The following is a 22,849-nucleotide window of genomic DNA, read 5'->3' on the forward strand; positions in this document are numbered from 1 at the left end:
CAAGCAGGGACAAGAGAACACAGGTAAGAAAGGCTAGGAAAGGAGGCAGAACTTAAGGTGGCTAAAAGAAACAGGAACAATTTATATGACATCACAAGGAATCTGAGACATATCCACATAGCAGTAAACCAATAACAGCCAACTGCTTTCAATCCAACGCCAAACTCGAAGGATGTGTAGAGCATTTCCAAGAGGTCTTAACAGGCTAAAACTGGCAGAACAGCCACATATTATTCCCAAGGCCAGGATACCACTACAAAACAAGTATGACAGACAGTCCAACAAAAAAACTGAAATGAAGGCTGCAATCAAGCATCAGGAAAAAAAAGGGCTGCTAGCCCTGATAATATTCCACCTGAAGCCCTCAAAGAAGCTCTACAGACAGCATGCTCTATGGCTTCTTTGAGAGAATTTGGGAAGAGGAAAGACCCTTGTCCATAATTCCTAATGGGGGCCAGATTCCAAGGATGTTCTTTCAAGAGCATAGTAGCTCCCGTTGGGTATAGTCGGCACCGTGATCCCCCAGCTGGGAGATGATGGTGATGAGGTTCTGAAGGCCAAAGATGTATCCACTGTCCTGGCCCTCATGGACCACGCTGTCCTCGCTGTAGTTGGGGCAAGTGGTGTGGGCAAAGTCAATCATACGCACGTCCACCTCAGGGCTGCTGGCCTCGGACGTGCTTAGGGATGAGCGGCCGCCGCCGCTATTGCCACTGTTTCCGGCCACGTAGCTGCCGCCACTACTGGCCACGGAGGAACAGCGGAAGCCTAAGACACCGCCTTCCTCCTCTTCATCACCGTCAGAGGGCTCATCCTCATTCCCGTCCTCTCCACCGTGGTGCCTGTGTCTAGTGGGTGTTATGGGGGGCTCGCCATCATAGATGATGAGCAGGGAGCTTGAGTAGAAGCGGTAGGACTTGCAGGTCTCCAGGGTAGCCTGCATCTCTCTCAGCCGGCGCTGCACCAGAGACAGCAGTTCACGCCGCAGGCAGCGCCCATCATGGAAGAACTGGAACAGGGCTTCCTTAAAGCCTAGCAACGTCAGCTTACGGCCGTGGTACTTGTTCATGAACATCAGCTGGCCTGAATCGGAATGGTACACCTGCATACCACACAGTCGCACTCCAATAGAGGCTGATGTGCTCTGTTGGCATTTGCGAATCTGTTTGGCCTTCTTCTCCTCCGATGCATCGTCTCCGTGTTGTCGTGTGCCCATCTTCAGATCCAAGACACACGGCACCGTATGACGCCATGTCAGGTTCTCCAACAGGAGGAATTTGTATTGGTTGCGGTGCTTGGCATTCTCCTTCATCCTCTGCAAGTGCCGCTGGTGACATTTGAGGCTCCAGGGATTGTGTTTGATCTGGGGCACCACATTGCCTTTCCCCAAGCTGTAGCAGAGAACATCTGACTGCTGCTGCTGCTGCACCTCATCACTGTTATAACTCATAATCAGGTCTTCCTTGAGGATATGTTGAGTCCAGTCTTTGCTGTAGTTGTCATTGTCCAGGATCAAGACGGACTGCTTCTTATTGCTCCACTTCAGTGCCTTGCTCTTGTGCTCGCAGTCCGTGGAGTGGTCCTTGTTTTCCAGGTCGGCAGGGTCATTGTGGAGGGGGTAGGCAATAAGGCAGAGGTTCCCCTCCTCGTCCTCCTCAATGCTGGCTGATACAACACCTTTATACTGAGGTGTGAACTTACTCATTTCAGGAGGGAGGCTTTTGTAGAACTGGTGCTCGCGGGGGATGAGGGGCTTGCATATTGTCCGCTCCCCAAAGCGCAGCACACAGGAGTGCCCACCAACTTGGTGCACAAAAGGATCAAGCATCACCCCTTCTCTAGGACAAGGTGTCCCGTCCGCCTGCATGATGGCCTGATTCTAATTCTACCGAATTCTCACTCCGCATCGGACAGCAAAGCTGGGTGTACCCACAGCGGAAGGGAGGCACGCTCGTTAGTCTCCCTATTTTGCAGCTGCTCAAGTGCAGCAGCAAAAACAAAGCGCAGAACAGGAAGGACGGAAGAAAACAACTAAATTAGATGGGTCAGATGCTAGAAAACAAAGGTGCGTATACAGTTATTTGGGGATCATTGGGTGATAAATTTCATTGGGTGAAGTGATTACCAGCATTTTTACACTTATATAAGCTTGGTGACATCATTGATGATGACAGAGGGCAAAAACAAACTGAAGGAAATTTGATTTGGGATTTTGTGTTATGATGTGGCTCCGAGGTACTGAGCTGTCTGACATCATATTACTGATGCCATACTGTTTAGAGATGACTGATGTCATAAACTGGCCAAATGATGTCTGAGATCCAAATGGAAGCCAAGTTGTGTTAATGGGGGCATAATGGGGCCTACTCCACGGGTGAAGGCAGGGTTTTCACCTCCCAGTTGTGTTTCATTGTCTCCGCCAGGCCGAAGGCATGGTGGAGAGTATGTTTTACCCTCCGTCCGTCCGTGTGTGTGTGTGTGTGTGTGTGTGTGTGTGTGTGTGATCTGAATTTCATCTCTTCCTCTACCCTCACTCTCCTGTATTTTTTCAATGTCCTGCCACATAAAGTGCCTAAGATGGGCCTGAAAGACTTTATGATCTCAGCATTCTCTTTAGAATATGCTTTGAAATATTTGAAACAAAATGGTTTACCAGCCTTGCAATTCCCAGTAATATACGTAATGTGTTTTCATTTGGGAAGATTCTTTTATATTATACGCTACTCAGCCAAAGGGGAATCAACTCAATTCAATAGTCTGTTCTTTTTATATTCACAGCCAGAAAATGTTGGTCATTACAGATATAGTGCTGAAAGCTGCATATCGTGGACTCAAGAAATCCAATTTGCAAGTAATATGGTGCTCAATTGTAATCTAAGTCAGTCCATTCAGTCCATGACTCTCGAGGCAAAGTTGAAGTTGACCAACAGATCATGACATTGAATGGAGAAATGCTTCGGACTTCCTGACTGGAATGTGTGTATATGACTAGTACACAGAAGAAGCCAAGGTCATCCATAGGGAGCTGAAGAAGGCAATGGCAGAGGCCACGGACTGTTACAGGGACAAACTGGAGGGCAGGCAAGACAACAACTGCAGAGAGGCGTGGGGGGTTAATAGGATTATATGGGCTACAAGCAGTCTAGCACTGCAGTGGAGAGAACTCTGGCACATTCAAATGAGCTGAACCCGTTTGTCAATGCAAACAAAATATGTTTGTCTGTAGTAGCCATGCAGTGCCCTCTGCCAATGCCATGGTTATATCAAATCAAGGGTGAGAAAGGCTATCTCTGTAGTGGGAGTTTAACTGGACAACCTGGAGTTGGTTGCAGAGGGGAGGATAAGGATCAAGCTATTGTCTCAACCCCTCCCACCCCCTCTATGATGGGCTACTATTGGGCTAGATGGGGATCTTACCTGTGCTGTTTTTAATGCCTACTGTGTGGTGCTGCTATCAAATCAAATCAAGTTTATTTATTTAGCACATTTAAAAACAACTCACATCGTACCAAAGTGCTTCACAGGTCAGGAAAAAAAACCCAGCAAAGCAGAACAGTCAGTAGTAAAACAACACACAGACATAGTACTCAGAAAGTAGAAAAACATCATGAGAAGCAAGGCAAACCCTTCTTAACATCATAATAGTGCAAGTTCATCAGGGGGCTTCAAAGGCTTGTAAAAATATAATAGAAGGGGTTTAAGCCTGGATTTAAAAGACTCAACGGAGGGGGCAGACTTAACAGCGAAGGGAATGCTGTTCCATAGCGTAGGGGCTGCGACAGCAAAGGCTTAAGGCACGGTCACCCCTGAGCTTCAGTCTCGTTGTCGGGACAGCTAATGTCCCCCTGTCTGCTGACCTGAGGGTCCTAATGGTGGGGGGAAAGGATAAGAGTTCAGCGATGTAGGAAGGGGCCAGCCCATTTAGAGCTTTGTAAACAAAGAGGAGAACCTTGAAGTTGATTCTAAACCGCACCGGTAGCCAGTGGAGAGAGGCCAGGACAGGGGTGATAATGGTCTCTCTTCCTGGTGCCAGTCAAGAGTCTGGCCGTCGTATTTTGGACCAGTTGGAGACAGGACAGGTATGACTGGATAAAGGGTAAAGGGAGTTGCAATAGTCTAACCGGGATGATATGAGTGTGTGGATGACCATTCCGAGGTCGTGTGCAGAAAGAAAAGGTTTGATTTTGGCGATGGAGCGGAGGTGGAGATGGCACTTGAATTCCCCACAGAGATCTATAATCTAATCTATCACATATATGCAATATTCAATCTACCGTATGTATGCAATCAATCTCTCCCCTTTATGCATATGCATTTAAGGGAGTTTCACACAAATAATAGGAGGATATATGATTGTGTGGATGATTACGCATTCAGCTGGATTTACTAACACCCATGTAATTCGCAAGGATCAGTTTTGTGTGGACTTAATTTCTTTGCCTCTAAGAACAGGTGCAAATTAGCACAGGCAGAGGAAGGCTATAGGAAGGGGTGGTGGAAATGTCAATAGGCTAATTGCAGCAAGGAAACGAAAATGTAGTCAATACATTAATAATAATTAAAAAGTCAAATATGACCTTTAACTTCCCACACAATGTTCTCATGCAATCCCATCAATAGCACCACAATGGAAACAAGCCCTCAGGACTTTTTTTGTGTTATCCTTTTAGCTCAAAAGTCTTACTGTACCGTGTGCTGTTTACATTTCTGTCTAATAAAGTATTCAATCAGTCAATCAATAGTCAAGCTCCTTCCAACTTTAGGCTACACTAGCCCATAGTTTGAATTTACCAGTACAATACTGTATATCACAGCCCACATTTTGTCTTGCACTGCTGTCCCAGATGAATGTGCTGTTGTAGCGCACAAACATACATAAAGTATGTTTCCCCACAACCAACAATGACGTTCTTTAAACACATTTCTAGAAACAGAAAACACCTCACCTTATCTGTAATGCAAGCCACAAAATCATTGTTCTGCTATCTCTTTTCATGAGTTACTTTTGTGACTACTAATGCTTTTAATTTGTGAGCAGAGCAATAGTTGTCTGAATTCCAATTTCTCTCAGTTGGAGTTGCATTGGATCCCTCCTAAATGTTGAGGTGGTAATCAATTTCAGCATCATTGAATATGGCTCTTCTTTTCATTCCTGAGCTGGTTGAGGGCTCCATGTTCCGCAAATCCCACAATTCCACTCCACCTTTAAAGCTCAACTTCAAACGCAAAATTACTAGAAGTCCTATTCTCTGGCTGCATGATTACTGCCTTCAAATCAGATGTTAATTCCGCACAGCTTGCAAGTGCTAATTGTGTGCCTCTGATGTACGTAAGTCTGTCCCTAAGAGACTAAAGTCCTGCTAGTGGCCCCTGGAGGATGTGCTGATTTTTACACTCAACCAGACAAAAGTGATTTGAACCAACCGACATTGCCATCCTTAGAGGGCTACTTCTTTGGAAATAAGTATTTTCATAAGTGCTATCCTCTGGGATATTTATGTCATGATACTCTTTTGAGTTGTTGTACTTCAAAATTCATTATAGAAATCTAATCGAATCAGAGCTGTGCTGTGCTCTTATTAGTGGGGTTGAAAATGAAATAAAGAATTGATAGCAGATACTGTAAACAACAGCAAAGGCTTTAAAGAAGAGCGAAATAAAGTACCATAATTATAAAGGTACAAAGTGCCATCTGATATGAAGTGGACATTTTGGCACTTGAGGAAAGGTCATGGGGTCACCAGAATCGGTAGGTTTCATCCTCAAGGGAGCGTGAAGGTGCACACAGTATAACAGATTATGAGATATTGCGCATGTAAAGTTGAAATTTTGGCCTCAGGGTGGCACTAGAGGAAGGCTTATGGGATCATTCCAATAGGGTTCATCATCCAGGGAGTATGAATGAACTCAATACGTTTAATGGCAATCTTCCTTTTAGATGTGTTTTTTTTATAACAATGTTGGCCTAAGGGTGGTAGTGGTGCCAGAGGGAGGGTCATGGGGTCACCAAAATTAGCAAATTCCATGATTGATTGATGGATTATTATCAGACAGACAGACAGACAGACAGACAGACAGACAGACAGACAGACAGACAGACAGACAGACAGACAATAATGACCACCATTAGAGCAGTGGTTCTCAACCTGAGGGTCGGGACCTCCAGGGGAGTCCCCACATGATTTTGGGGGGTCAGATGACAGTGAAGTGACAATTAAGGACATTTAAGACCTTTTTAATACTTAAAAGAAAGAAAAAAGACCATTACTGCATCAGAAGTAATCAACAAACACAAATAAACAAATTAAAACTGGTCAAACATTGGCCAAATTGTCAAATAATATAAGGCAAAAATGTTGTAAAATTTTTGAAAAAAAAGCTGATCTACAAGCTCGCAACACCTCGGTGTGTGAGCTTGTGGATCTGCTATTTTCACAATATTTATCTGTGGAACTGAGTCAAACTAAATGTAATGCCTAAACTCCTACAATTCCAAGTGTGTCAAATATGATTATTTTTGGGGGTCACAGACTGAAAAGGTTGAGAACCACTGCATTACAGCAGGGCTAAAAAGATGACAACGATAAATGAGCCATCTTCTGTAATGAGTCAGTGGATGGTCAGGCTCAGGATGGGGTTTCTATGTGACTGACGTGACCTTTTCTCATTGACACTCTGGGGGCGGCGCTGGCTCAGGAGGTCGAGGGGAGTTGAGAGTTTTGAGGCATGCACTGTTTGAAACCGGCAGATCTTATGCTATACAGCTCATCTAAAATGAGCTGTATAGCTTAAAAGATTCTGGAGGCATTGTTGGTCTTGCAATTGGATAACAGTGTCTGCAAATGAATGTGACAATGCAGTTTTGTGATGCCACGGTGACACCCATGATGAGTTTTGTGTTTCTACCATCATATAGCCAGGAGGAGGTATATGGTTGCTCTTTGATTGGCAGGTTGCTTGCCAGTCAATTACTAATGGGAGCATTACTCGTCTAATGCTCCCATTCATTTATACAGTTGCTCACAACTATAAGCATACTTATTTTTTGATTAAAACTTGATTAATGACATTACAGTTTTACTGAAACTGCTCTCATAGACACACTGTTTAATGATTGATTGGATAGACAGTAAAGGAGCGAAGGACTAATTCGATGTTCATGGATTCCGGCAGGTGGTAGTAGGGTTGCCATCGCATACAGCTAGTGTTTTCCCCAAACCTTATCCTTATTACTATATACTTAACTACATACTATATGATACTGTGTGTCTTTTGTGAGGAATGGGATTTCTCATTCACCCATCATCTTCCTTGAGTGTTTCACCATCCATGGTTTGATTTGTGTGCACGCACGCACGCACGCGCACACACACACGCACACGCGCGCACACACACACACACACACACACACACACACACACACACACACACACACACACACACACACACACACACACAGTAAACAATCTGTCCAGTTTTGATGCAAATGGCAGTGAACTGCTCCGAATGTAGTGCTTGCATTCAGTGTGAATTGCACACTGAATGCAAAACACTAAACACAGTTATCATAGTGAGTACATTTCTAATTTGCACTGACGCAGTTGTTTACCCTCACATTACAGTCGCTGAAAAGGCGATTCTATGAAGTAGCTGCTGTTCTTGTTCTGCACTTTGAGCATCTACTCCTCCACCTCCGTCCTAAATACAGACACGGAACATGGAAACAATGGTGAGATAACACACATGCCGTGGATTGCAGGCGGCCGTCATGTCCTTGGCAATAGAACATCTGTTGGATGACGGCACAGTGAGGGCCGTGTACTGCTGGCTGCCTCGGCTGGTGCCCTCTGTGGGTGTAAGTGAAATCTCTGGCTCTGTGTTGTTTAGAGGCCCCTCAATGTATATGATTAAAACTTGGGGCAGGTGTATGTGTGCGTGTGCATGTGCATGTGCATGTGCATGTGCATGTGCATGTGCATGTGCATGTGCATGTGCATGTGCATGTGCATGTGCATGTGCATGTGCATGTGCATGTGCGTGTGCGTGTGCGTGTGCGTGTGCGTGTGCGTGCGTCTGTGTGATTTGACTGTTTTTGATTGAAAGACCTACAGTATGGTCTAAGAGTTGCCAAAATGCAAAGCTGGCTTTTATAGTGCCACCATGAGGCCGATTTGAAAACATTTGTTTCTTGGCCTACAGGCAGTGTGTGTGTGTGTGTGTGTGTGTGTGTGTGTAAAGTTTCATGCTGATCAGTCCAGCAGTGCCCGAGATTACCTGTTCACAGACAGACAGACAGAGAGATAGAGAGACAGACAGACAGGTTCACAAACAGACTCACAGGAGCGAAAACATAATCGATGCCCCCGGCCGTTCTGGCCTCGTGTGGAGATAATGATCTGTCTTATCTGCTCATGCCATGCAGCTTCAATGTGTTTTCACCAAAGTCCCCAAGATAAATTACCATGATGAATAAAGTGATTCTGAACTCATCTGGATCCACAAACGTAGTAGTAGCTTATTTTTTTCTCATTCCATAGTACTATGGTGATCTTGACACGTTTGCCTCACTCTGAGGGAGATGCCTCGTCACGACAAGCTCTTGCTAGTTTATCTTGATTTAGCTGTCGTTCCTTAAATGAGCAGCTAAATCACTTGTGACATGGGGTCCTCACTCAGCCGTGTCACGAGCATGTTTACAGGGAAATAAAGAACAGTAGAACAAGAGATATGGTGTATGATATTTTACAACATATTTAAGGTTTTCTTTTATTGCTCACAAATCTCTGTGCCCGGACCTTGATAGAGTTTTTCTTTAAAAAAGAAAGGAAAGAGGGGCTGAGGCACAGAACAATACCAACAGTAAACAGTAGCTTATATGTGATTCAATTTAGTGCCTTATATTAGGTTGCTCTACAATCCTTTGGAGAAGTAATTGTATTGTGGGGCTGTATTCCAGCTGTTTTGACCACAATGTTGAATGCAATGAAAAATATGACTAATTCTCAACCGTCACCCACAAATAACACAGTTACTTGTATGTAATGTAGATTCTATAGCAATATTCATGTACAGTATAAGCACAGTATAGCACAAAACCACTTCGAATCAGAAGTGTTTTAGTCAAAAATATGATATTGACCATTACACGTGATACTTCTTTAAAAACAATTATGGTACAAATAACAATGTCGTTTTCCCCCTAAAACTAATGCTTACAGTATTTTAGAATTTTCAGTTATTATAGCATAGCATTAAAAGAGCGCTGGAATTAATGTAGCTGTATTGACAGCAACATGAACAGTGAATTGCATGTCTCTGATTCAGTTCTGCCTAAGATGAAAATACTCATTAACTCAGAATATATAAACATTTTAAATGGATCTTTTGATAAGAATGTCAGGGCTGCTCTGCGCCTATAAAGCTATAATATTGTACAAAAAACATGTAATAAAAAGAAAAGACAGAGACTTTATGAACATAAAGTCCCATCGGTTTTTAAAAGGAAAAGTGTATTACACGATTTTTGATATATCCATGGTGTCCTGGCAAATAAAGACTGTTTACTTAGGATTTACTTGAATTGTAATTTGAAAGATAACTTGAAAATGGCTTCTTTTTTCGAGATGTGCCGCAGGGGGAGTAAATGAGTTTAGTGTCAAGCATGACATTTCTCTTTTCAACCAAAGATATGAAAGGGACATGCTCGTTTGAGGTTTTGTATTTTTTTTGTTTATATGAGAGCAACAATTATTCTCCAAACCAATAATTTATTTTGCCATGGGAAGGTTTTCCTGAATAATAATAATTATTAGTAGTAGTAGTAGTAGTAGTAGTAGTAGTAGTAGTATTACTACTAGTATTACTATTATTATTATTATTTCTCTATTGCATGTTATGTTTTTATAATCTAATTTTATCATTTACTTCTGTGAGGTTTTATTTGACATTCCTGTCTAGGAGATACAACTTAAACATTTATTAGCTGGCTCATCTGGATAATATCGATAAGGAGGAGCTTTTATGGAATATAATATGTTCTTAAATTATAATCTGTGCTTTTACTCATTCCAGAAAAACCCTGAGGAAAGCCATGCGTAGAAAGCCGCTGGTTTAATAAAGTGAAAATGTTCCAGTACATCTACTTGGATTGCTGAATAATATGTTCCTGGTGCACAGATGAAGGAGTTGGTTATAACCATTACCTTGCTTACGTGGAAACAAAGCAGCTGGTGAGCCCCTGCAGGAAGTGATGTACTTATTTTGACCACAATAGCGTGTTGAATGGTTCATTCAGGAAACAGATATTTCAATATATAACAAGTATTGCAAGTATTGCAAGTATAGCAGTTGTCAGTAATAACACCTGTCACCCTGCTCATGAATTCCTGTGAAACAGATGTTATAGCGAGTGTTTCCTCTTACAAGGCAGTCAACATATATTGTTGCTTTTTCTTGAATCACTCATGGCAATGATATACCACTGCAGACGGAGAGCATGTACACTTGGTGCACACATTTTCATACAGTTAATTAAATTAATAACCTTCATTTGGAGTCACACATTAAAAGCATGTCTCTAGCCCTTGAACCAGAGATACTGCGTAAACATTGTACCTACAGTATAATTGAATCAAATTAATAGCACTGTAGGATGAAATATGCTTATGAACACACAACCATGAGTGTTGATGTGGACCATTTACAGAATACAACAATGCTACATTATTATCATATATGTATAAAATCTCTTCCCAGTATACAATGTTCTGTGGTAGATGCATGCAACAAAGCTGTTTTTGATCAACAATTCATGATCAATGGTCTTTTCCCCAGTGATGCATTTTATTTGCTTCAATGTTTTGTTGATAGTTTGAGCCACCATGCATCACCCACAGTGGTTCAGAATCAGTGATGTACACTGACAAAGAAAATGTACTTGAGTACTGTAATTCAATACATTTTTTAAATATCTGTAATTTACTTTACTTTCTTTTTTTTCTTCTTGAATTCACATTACATTTCAAAGACAAATACTGCACTTTTGACTCCACTACATTTCTAGGAAGGTTGTTGTTACTCATTACTTTCAGACTAAACATACAGTAGCTTTGAATTAGGGTTGCCACCCCTCCGGTATTCTCCAGGAATTTTGCTGTCTGTCCAGGAAATAAATTTGTATTTTCAAGTGTTGCATACATTAATATTGCTTAATGAAATGTAGACAGCTTCCAGGGTCTATTCCTAAATGTAATATGAGGCAATCATAGGCTCTAGACTGTAAGCTACTCTATGTCCTTGTGTTAGAAGTAGTCCTCCAGCCTAAATGAATCAAATCAAATGATGTGTGTCAAAATTGATGAAGAAGATATGGGGCAAATGAAAAATCCTCACAAAAGACTCAGATGCTTTGTATTCTATAATAAGGATTGGGGAATACACTAGCTGTATGAAAGCTGGTTCAACCCAACTCCAAATGTTCAGTATTCAGCAGTGTGTTCACTTTGTCCAGTTTCTGATGAACCAATGTATGTGTACTTAAAGGGATAGTTCACCCAAAAGAAAACTTTTTAATATTGATTAGTCACCCCATAGAGACTTGAATATTTTTTTTGTTTTTGTCGCATTCCTAAGCCAATAATTTGATGACCAGCGGACCGGTAGGCAGCGGTTCTGGTAGGAGACACAAAGGAGACTCTTTGTGTCTCCTACCGGAACCGCTGCCGGTCATCAAATTATTGGCTTAGGAATGCGACAAAAACATAAAAAAATATCCATGAATCCAAGTCTCCATGGGGTGAATAATCGATGGAAAAAAAAATTGGTGTGGACTGCAGTCCACACCAATGCAACTCCTTGCAACTCCTTGCAACATGCAACTACTGTACTTGCAATAACCATTATCCCCAATGGCAGTTGCAAGGAGTTGCATTGTTGTGGACTGGCCTTAAAACTGTTTTGTTGCAAGGAGTTGGAAAGTCAAGACAAGATGACACAATATAACACAGCAGTTACTATCAAGGACATTTCCATAAGAGCTGTGTTCTAATCCGATTGTCCAGCTGGAGTGGTCATCTTGTTACATTGGAGACGTCTCGAGGCGCCGTGGGTCAGATGTTGTTAGGACATTTCAGTACACAGAGATACCCATGAACATAGCAGTTCAAATGGGCCATTATTACACGATTATTGGAACTAAAACAAATTAATGCATTTATGGAATGAATCTAATATTAATTTAAACCTATCAGTACTGCATGATTTTTTTGTTGATAAAGCTCCTTGTGGAGCTCTATGTTCCCAATGAACCAAGATTTGACACTATTCACATCTTACTGTCTCCTAAGGGGGTGACACAGGAAATCAATTGAAGTTGTGCCGTCTTGGTTTCATCATACCATTGTGGCTCTTACTGGGCCATGCTTAATGATTCGTGTGAGAAACCTCCTCTTAGACCATGACTCCAGTAAGAGACTTGTAAACAAGAGTCTGAGTGTGCTAAATCCCCGTGTGCTCTTGCATTTAAAAATAATCCATTTATTCCTCACTTCTTCCTGCCTTTGCCCTTATACCCGTATACAGTAGTAACTCAGAGCATTAACCAGAAATCTGAGCTTATTTCTTGTTTCACGGGAAGGCTGCCCTGCCATTTTTGTGCTTTAGGGTACTAAATCCAATAATAACCAGCAAAGTGCTCTCTTCTGAGCGCAGGTCTTCGCCAGGCCGGGATGCAGGAAACAAATTGTAAAAGGGCTGCATTTTTATAGCGCTTTTCTACAATGTGCTTTATAATGTACTTCATTTACACCGATGACGTAGGAAACCACGCAAGGCACCAACCTGCTCATCGGGAGTAGTTAGGGGTTCAGTGTCTTGCTCAACGACACGTAGCCAGGAGAAGCAGGGAATCGAACCCTGGAACCTTCGGATTCCAAGACGGCCGCTCTACAACCTGAGCCACTGCCGCCCAAATGTCAGAAAATCGAAGAGGCAGAGCTTATGGGTCCTTGAGGCGAATAAGTTCTTCATGGTGGGATACATTACAGGTTTTATAGGTGTAAAAGATGTCATGCTATTAGTTCAAACGAGGTATGAGAACAACATTTTGTGGCAGATTTGTTCCTCATGAGTAGAGGCAGCATGTGCAAGCAAGTTTCATGGTTGTAGGTCAAACGAGGCATGACATAATTATGCCTGTCCAAATGTTGCTATTTAAATCGATTCCTACAGTTGCTCCCTTTGGATAATTGGAGAAAGATTAGTTTCGGAGCTGTTTGGCATGACCCTGGCCTCTACCATACTGCAAAGTGTCATAACAAAGTGACTCTCCATTTGTGCAGTTAACTTAAGGGCAAAAGAAAGAAATTGAAAGGGCAATATTCATTGGCTCATGGAGGGTTAATTTGTTCACTTACAAACAACTGGGACTTTATATATTGTCCATAGATTGTGTGTCGAAAGTTTTGTGCAGTTTGCTCAAAAATACCTGGAGGAGTAGCGATTCAAGTGTTTTTGAGTTATGAGTTAAGCCTGTTCGAACATTGCAATAGTCTGCCAATGCACTTTATGCTTGGCCCCCTAATAACTCAAAGACAAAGCAAAGCACTTATCAGAAACTGCCCTTTGAAGAAGACAAAGGGATTTTTTTTTAATGAATTTCTTTTAATAAACTCAAAAACAATTATAACCTTTGTAAAGACAGCTGCAGCTACTTACATTAAATTAAACGCCTTGATAACGCATGCTGATTATACCTCAAGTCAGGTTGAGGCTGGGTGGAACTATGCTGACATTTTTATAAAACCAATGGGAAAAGCCAATGGGATGACAGCAATGTAACTTGGCCTTTGATTGATTGATCGAATACTTTATTAGTCAGAAATGTATTAGCTCTATACATACACTGCTTTCTACACCAAATCTCTTCTGCAACACGTTTTGAGCTTGTAGATCAGCTATTTCTGGCTAATGTTCACCCCAAAATATGGATGCTGGGGTTCAAATGGTTAATAAAACCTAGTTTGTGCACACCCACTCAGCCCACAAGCCTTCATCATTACAGGATGAACAAAAACAGCTTTTTTGTTACTGATAGGTTGTAGGATTGGGGGGACCAAGACAATACAGACAGCCTCATTCTCAGATGAACATACAGTACTGCCAAGAAGGACAAACATGCCAGTGCAAGTGGAATACATGCTGTGTGTGATGCGTGTCACCTCTTTGAGGGCATCCACTACGCAAATGAATAATGAAACCTTCTGACATCGACTTGTATCGGAACTTGAATTATCCCTTTGTTCAACGGCCTGTCATTGTGCTCCGTGCTTCTCGACGAACTACACTGAAAATGTTCTTGAGCAGCAGCTCCCAGGCCCCCATGCTGCTATTACATAATGCCTGTTTAAAATATTCATCAGGGCTGCTCTGGACCACATCTGTATGCAGCACAGTGCTGAGGAAACACTTTTCTTAAAGCCTGCTAACTACACAAGGGTGGCCGCTGCCACTGGGTTTGGAGTGGTTTGCGTGCAAGTGTGCCTGATTGCTCTTTGTGTGTGACGTATTTGTGTGTATAGTGTAGGGGTGTGTGTGTGTGTGTGTGTGTGTGTGTGTGTGTGTGTGTGTGTGTGTGTGTGTGTGTGTGTGTGTGTGTGTGTGTGTGTGTGTGTGTGTGTGTGTGTGTGTGTGTGTGTGTGTGTGTGTGTGTGTGTGTGTGTGTGTGTGTGTGTGTGCGACGTGCGTGCGTGCGTTTGTGCATAAATGGTACATCGTTTGTTTGCTTATGCACATGCATGTCTGTGCTTTGCAAATGAGCATTTCTGTATTGTCACATGCGTCAGCGAGTCTGCTTGCATGTCTTCATCTGTATGCCAAACGTGCACACATTACCTAAGCTTGAAGCAAACATTCACATCTAGCTGTTCGCGGTGATATTAGCGCTTGTCCTTTTAGTTTTTATATGCTAGTTCATGCAGTAATTGAGGCCATGCTGGCACGGGGCCTGGTGATGAGGCGGTAGTAAAGTTAAAACCTCTCTCCAGACATCAGCAGGTCCATCAAAGGGCCCAGGAACCCATCCGGCACCACGCCCGACCCATAGATCATGTCTCGCGGCCATAGGCGGGCACATAACTCAAGACCCAACAGAGAGGAGAACACATACCACTCTCCATTTAGTGTTTACGGTTTAATCCATATAACTGACCAGGTCTACTTTACATCACGTCAGGGAACTCACTCTCTATTTTGATTGTTTGCAAGAGCCATTATTCAATTAGAGCGAGTGATGATTGATTGGCGACTGCTTTTGGATGCCACTTTGATTTTTCAATTGCACCGCTCCAAAGTGGAGGCAAGACCCTGAACGGATGATGAAGTGACAGACTCAACACATCAATCTGCTCTTCTGATCCACACAGATGCCATGTTAAGCTCAAGTTGCTACAGCATAGGGATGAGGAGAATGCCAACGTATACATTGAGGGTGAATAGAGAGAGAGATAAGATCAGAAGATGCCATATTAAACATGCAGGGGAAATCTCTTATGTGCTTTAATGAGGAGGAAATGAGTGATGTGCTAATGACAGGATAATAAAGCTTCCATGTGAACGAAGGAAAATAAAAATGTTGTGTGGATACTCATTACCCTGCTCTAGATGCACTTTACTTCTCTTTACAGTATATGTGTTCCATCAAGGTGGGAGCACTGTTATTAACACTAGGGCCAAATATGGATTGCTCTGTTGTTGGTTTCAGCTGGTATCTGCGAGGAAGCACTTGTAGTCAGATATAAAGTGGTACTAACTATTGAAATCACAACAGTATATAATCACTGTCGGGCAGAAACATTGTATCTCCATATTTCACCTTTTGTATGTTTTTTTTTCACAAGTTAATACCCTATCGTGCAAAAGTAGCACATCTACAAGCTCACAACGTGTTGCAATGTGACACATTGTCAGATCTGCTCATTTAAAAGGAATTTCAATTTTCACCTATAATGATGACATGCCCAACATAGGGACACCGGGTTGAAAGTGGTTAAAGGTAGGGTAAGTGATTTTCTTTGGTTAAAATAAGTGTTAAATAGCTCTATATTCTGATAGTACTCATTGCTATAGAGTGTTTGTTCAGTAAAAGGACTCTCCTTGTCTCTCTAGCTCTTTATAAAACAGAAAATGCATTTTCGTTTCAGTTTCAGTTTCATTTCCAATTTTATCGAATCAGGATAGAGAACTCAATCAGGATATAGATTAAACAAGTGAAATTGGAAGTGATGACACTAAGAAATGGAACACTATACAAATTAAGCTTAAAAATGGGTACTTTCTCCTGATTGGCTGAGATTTTGACACCTACCGGAACATGTCTTTTCTGTTTATTAAAGAGCTGGAGAGACGGGGAGACTCCTGTTACTGAACAAACACTCTATAGCAATGATTACTATCAGAATATAGTGCTTTAACCTTTTAACAAAATACTTTTTGTTTTAACCAAAACATATCACTTACCCTACCTTTAAGTCTGTCTGTGGGTTTTATAAATATCTAACCAATGAAAAATATTTTTTATATTTAGTTAATATCTAGTCTTTTAATATCTAGTTAATATATAAATATATTAACTAGAGCTTGTGACTAAATAATAACTACATTGGTTCCATTGGAACACGTGTTCTTTTTCACATTTCCTGAAAATAAACTGTTTTGGACATACAAGGTTTCTGCCTGACAGCGACAATATGCCTTTTCCCTGAATTTGTTAGAATCATAGAAAAGGTTACTGCAGTGCATATTTTTCAAGTATCATATACAGCAGAACCAAAATAGTGTATAGTGCTGTAGGCCTGATCTCTCTTCTAAACCAAATTATTGCTCAGCCCATTTCTTCGGTTAATAAAATGTTATCAAAACAGACTAGCTAATTGAATAGTAACTCAGGAATCACTTTGACTATGCTGAATGAAATAACCTCTTGAATATGTAGGCCTATTAATTATAAACCCACAATAACAATCTAATTTTATAATTTGTACTTGCATAATGGGGATACTTTACCTTGCAGAGCACTGTGAATTTAGTTAATTCATGAGTCCATCAGCCCAAACATTCATATAGGTAGACTGCTTTTACCTCTCTTTTAAATGTGGCCTACAGTACTTCAGGTCACACAATGGATCATTGAAATGCAGCCAGCCAGAATCATTCCTATGTTAATGTGCGTTGTTAATGTGCTTTTGTAAGACTGTGTGAATGGTTGTTTTTGATCGATACACTCTACGTTGTAGGTAAGTTAGCCGAAGGCTCTCTCGCGGGCACAAACATCATGCACGCATGTCCATGTGGAGCGTGTGCGAGCAGCTAAAAAAAGCATCCCTCTTCTTTGGAGTCAACCTCTTCATCAGAGCTGTCGACTGAGTCCTATACATGGGGGTCTCACGAGTGCACCCAGAACATGAAATCTTGCCTTCTTTCGTAGTTTAGTCATAATGACTAGCCTGAGAGCCACACACGAATCTGCAAGCTCATTCATTATTTGTTCTGGCAGTTACATCATGGCCCCCTCCCACTCAGACAGATTTCCAACCGACCTGGGGGGTTGGGGGAGTATTAGTGTTTTCCAGGGTGATTTTTCTTTTCACTGGCCTGTTTGTTCATATGCCTGATTGTCCAGGGAAGGATACTGCCTGTGGCTCTGAGGCTATGGAGCACTTGGTTGTGGGTCTATCCAATAGGCTTTGTGCATAACTGTAGTCCCAGGTTGTTTAGAGAATACCTGTTTCCTATTCGGGTTCATTTTCCCCATAGCTTCATTTTATTGGCTCGCAGCAGATTTGAGCTAGAAACACATGTAAAGGTGTCATATGTGTTTGCAATTCAAACCTGCTGCTGAGCCAATCAAACGAAGCTATGAGAAAATGAAACGCATATATGCCACCTTCTGGAAACCTGGGACTACAGTTATGCACGGAGCCTAATTGCGTCCAATCCATTTTGGTCTGCCCACGTTAATTAATAACGCGGATAGTGCAAAACTCTAATTGAACTGAGAGGTTCCAGACCATTTCACGTTTGCAAATTGATTTAGGGATGTCATCAAGCTACATGTTGACAATAGAACGGGTTAATAAAGTTAATGAAAAGATGTGTTCCAATCATGATAGGATCTAAGTCAATGTTCACAGTAATTGAGCTTTGTGTTGCCATGCCAGACTGGAAAACCTTGCTCACTACTAAACCTATAGGTGGGCAAGGTTTTGATGAAGCAATCAGGCGTAAATATAATTGGTAACTTGTACATTTATATAGCACCTCAATCCAAAGCGCTTTACAATGTGCAGTACATTCACCCATTCACAATCACATTCTCACACGGACGGCTGGAGGAAACCATGCAAGTTGCGTGCCTTGCTGAAGAACACTTCGACACTAACACAGGGGAAAGCCGGGGATCGAGCCGGGAACCTTTCCCTCCTGAGACTCTGCCATCCTCATGTGTTTACATGCCTCTTCCAGAGAGCAACTCAATTTGGTCCCGAAAGCCTGGTCCCAGGCTGGTTTATCGTCAGATTGAATTATTAAAGACTTCTACAACGGTTGTAAGCCTGCTGTGCACTGTGACTATGGATGGAGAGCATTCACTTAGGAGCATAGGTTCATACTACTTGAGGGGCATTTTCTGGATAATTTCACCTTTTGCTGACATTTTTGTTCCAAAATTAATGATCACAAAAAAATTGTTTTAATCCCGGAAAAGTATTGGAAATAATATTTCCAAGGAATTCACAGTTAACCCATTCAATCCGGGAATGCATCTACAAATGTCTTCTAAATCCTGACAGTTGAGTGAAAACCTATATTGCTGTAATATCAGTGGTTCTCAACCTTTTTCATGTCAAGGACCCCCAAAATTATATGTATTTGGCCGCGGACCCTCATCTCAAAACATTAAAGAGTTAAAAATGTAAAAAAAAAATATATAAATATTCACGAATTTTCACGACTTTCCAAAAAATAGCAGATGTACAAGCTCATAGCGCTGCACTCTGTGCCGCGCTATGAGCTTGTACATCTGCTATTTTTGAATAGCCAAAGAAATGTTTAAATGACAAAGATGCGTTCCCGGTCTTAATGGATTAAATACTACGGTTAAGGTTCTAGTCAACTCCATGTATGATCGGCTCTGCCTTGCAGCAAGACATTAAAAGGTAACAGCGCATTATCACCTCCACCAGAAGAATGTCATTATTACCTTCTGTTTTGCTAGGGTATACGTAATTGTAAGTTAATCATAGAACACTCACAGCAGCTGCAAAACTGACAGGCTGAGCAGTCATACACAATGCAGCAGATTTCCGGTTAATTGCTGCAGCAATTAAATATATTACCAGCAACCTAATTGTACTAAAAGTGACTTGAGGGAAACACGTGCCATGTATAACTGACCATGAATCCTACTGGAATGCATGATTTAATAACAAGACTAAGAGATGACAGCGCCTCCAGCAGCCCCTATAGAGGGTATGCGCATGCTTAAAGTGAATAGCACATCGAGTGGCAAATCGAGTGGCAAAGCAACATGCAAAGTGAGTTTAACGTTGTTTAATGCAATCAGATAGGACTTTTATGTTTGGATGCATGCGTTTCAAGGCCAGAAAATAGTTTTTTGCCACTCAGTAGGCATTCCTGCATAACTTCCGGGTTTGATGATGATGTCACACGCATACCCTCTATAGGCTGCTGCTCTTTACTCATGGTTTCTGAACTGACCGACATGGCCATTCTTACTATACGCTGAATTCATACTCAGCAGCGATATTTCGCTTCCACGTACAGCGAAAGCGACAGCACGGTTGAGTGCATTGTCTCTGGTGATGGCTTGAGCCACTCGCAGCAGAGACGTTCTAGCTGGACCGCAATTCGTTTATTCACAAGGGTGTCACTCGTACCTCGGACACGCCCATTTAGCGGGATTCCGGACTCCAGTGCAGACAATTCAGCATTAAGATAATTTTGCCTAACAGCAGTTGACTCAAGGGATGCCCACTGTCTCCGACTTTGTGTGTCCCTGCACAAGAGGAAAGGCCATTGGGTGATCAAAAGCAGTAGGGTAGATTCTCCAGGGGGCAAGTTCATGGCTATCCAGCCTGCAGTTTTTGAGATTATGTTTTCGGGACCAACGTGATGGACGGACGCGCTGAACCATTGAACCATTGAATCACCATTCTTTTCCATTTTTGAATCAACTAGTGTCCTATTCATCAACTTGAGAGGCAATACAGCAACAAGGGTCCTCATGGGTAATAGCGGGTGATTAGATTTACGGGGTGAATTTCTCTGGAATTATGGAAAACGCACATAGCGTGGCAACTGATATCTAACGAGCGCTATTCTCCCAAGCCTTTTTGATAGTTCATGTTTTTGCCTGCCTGAATTATTCATGCATAGTATATAGGACAATGAATGCAGTAAAAAATATAAAAATCACACATCATAGTGTTCCGTGTCCAAGATGAAGGATGGCTATGACCAACAACACACATAGGCTAATAGATGCAATACGCTACATAACACGCATATCAACATTTCCTGTCAAAGGTTCAGGGTTTTTTCTTGAGTAAACACATCAAGAACACACGCAACATAACACGCATATCAACATTTCCTGTCAAAGGTTCAGGTGTTTTTCTTGAGTAAACACATCAAGAACACGCGCGCACACACACACACACACACACACACACACACACACACACACACACACACACACACACACACACACACACACACACACACACACACACACACACACACACACACACACACACACACACACACACACACAGTGACACACACACACACACACACACACACACACACACACACACACACACACACACACACACACACACACACACACACACACACACACACACACACACACACTTGTGTGGAACAAGCAGGGTTTGAATGGGGGGGGGGGGGCAGAGGGACATTTTATTGCTTATAAGCTAGCTCACAACCAATGCGTTGCATCGTGATGTGTTGTGTGCTTGTACATCTGTTATTTACTCTATTGTTTAATACAAAAGAGAGATTGAGACACCAGTGTTAATGTGGTTAAGATACATTTTTAGTATCATAAATATCAAACATATCAGTCTACATTTCCCCAAAGGAAATGTTTGTGTTTAATTCAGTCTGACCAAAAAACAAGTACTGTACACATCCTCACCGGCGATAAAAAAGAATAACCAGAGGGGGGTATCAAAAGCAGAGGCATGGACCCCCCCCCCCCTCCCTCTAATCAAACCCTTGATTACAAGCTTACCTTGAACAGCCGCAGTATGTTGGCCACCATGATGGACACTGAGCTGGAGGACGCTCCGATCACACCCACCACCCTCTCGGGCTTGGTGATGATGGGCGCCCCGCCGCCCAGGCACTTGACGTCGGTGCCGTCCTTCTCGATGAGAGCCTGCACGAAGGTGAGCGACTGCTCCAGGGCGTGGGTGTCCCGCGAGCAAGTGTCCAGGATCCGCGCGCCCAGGGTGATGTTGGGCAGCAGGTTATGGTCGTTGTTGATGCGGTCGAGGGCAAAGAGCATGGCCTCGAGCCGGTGTATGCCCTTCTCCTTCTTCAGCTCCCCGCAGGCCTTGCCGTCGTGGCCCCTGGCGTGCACGGGAAACAGCCCGCCGAGGGAGATGTCCCCGTCGATGCGGATGGAGTTGAGGTGCGTGTGCCCCGGGCCTTTGGGCTTGGCGGCCTGCGCGGAGCTGTGCAGGAACAACAGCAGGAGGATCAACCTGCTCCAGCCTGGCCGACATCCTGGAGGTTGAAACATGGCTGCAACCCTCGTGCACATGCACGCCGTACCTTGACGGGGCTTGTTGGAATCACAACACAATGAGAAGAATTAAGGATTTCAAGGATGGCCAGATAATTACTTGTAATACCTCTCGAAGCAGTTGGCACAGGAAAAGTTCCCTATCATGTCGCCTCTCGCTTTTGCCAGTCATTCAATTAAAGCAGAATATGAGCTTGGCTCTTTCACACACTGCAATCAGTCTCTTGCCTCCTGTCTCTGTTTCTGTCTCTCATTCCATCGTCTGACCAGCGTGGCAGGCAGCTGCTCTTGTGTCTGCTGTTATCCACAGCCTGGTCTATGGAGATCTCCAACATGAAGCATTAAGAAGAACAAAGGTGAGGTGACGATAAGCTCTTTTTACTCTCCCTCTTCTTTCTCCGCTCCCTCTCCAACTCAGTCAGAAGTTTTTAATGTCCCCTGCTCCCCCAGGGCAAGGATTTGGTGCGGTGTGTCAGCGCCCCCAGGCCCTCTTAGGTCCACAGGCGCCAAAGTGAATTCCCTATAAGATGGAAAAAAATAGAAGAGGAGTAAGATACATCGTGCACTGGAAGAAAACCGAGGGGGATTTGTATTTGTTGGATCTTTTTTTTTTTTTTGCTTAACCCTCCTTTTTGCTGCAGCCTTGGGTGGAACAAAGAACTAATTCACACCCACTCTCATCGCCTTTCTCTTGCACGCTCTGCTCCTTCATACATTCTGCCATCTTCAATTCAAAAGGTTGCCATGGACTACCAAGGTTGACAGGCAGTAGGCATCAGTCACCCTTCGCTTCATTTTTCATTTCCTCTTTTCACATTAAACACACGCATTTATACGTACTTAGAACAAAGCCCAACCACTGCAGTAGGTCATTCCGATTGCTGATCATGTTGTGGTATATTAAGCATTCACGTGCCTTAATCAAATTCATATTTTAATAACACGCACAGAAGGCACGGCTATAATACATCCCCTAATTCAGTGAAATTGATTTTCAAATTT

At 42.6% G+C, this 22,849-nt stretch overlaps 1 protein-coding gene across 1 annotated transcript; it reads right to left on the bottom strand.

Annotated features, from left to right (window-relative positions):
• Positions 1 to 475: 475 nt before the first annotated feature.
• Positions 476 to 1,867, bottom strand: LOC308081860 (inositol hexakisphosphate kinase 2-like; the record flags this gene model as incomplete). Its single annotated transcript, XM_080423479.1, has 1 exon — positions 476 to 1,867. The coding sequence occupies one exon, from the start codon at positions 1,865 to 1,867 to the stop codon at positions 476 to 478; it is 1,392 nt and encodes a 463-aa protein (XP_080279605.1).
• Positions 1,868 to 22,849: the final 20,982 nt, after the last annotated feature.

Source organism: Gymnoscopelus braueri (assembly GCF_963280865.1).
Source record: "Gymnoscopelus braueri genome assembly, chromosome: 3".
Taxonomy (NCBI): domain Eukaryota; kingdom Metazoa; phylum Chordata; class Actinopteri; order Myctophiformes; family Myctophidae; genus Gymnoscopelus; species Gymnoscopelus braueri.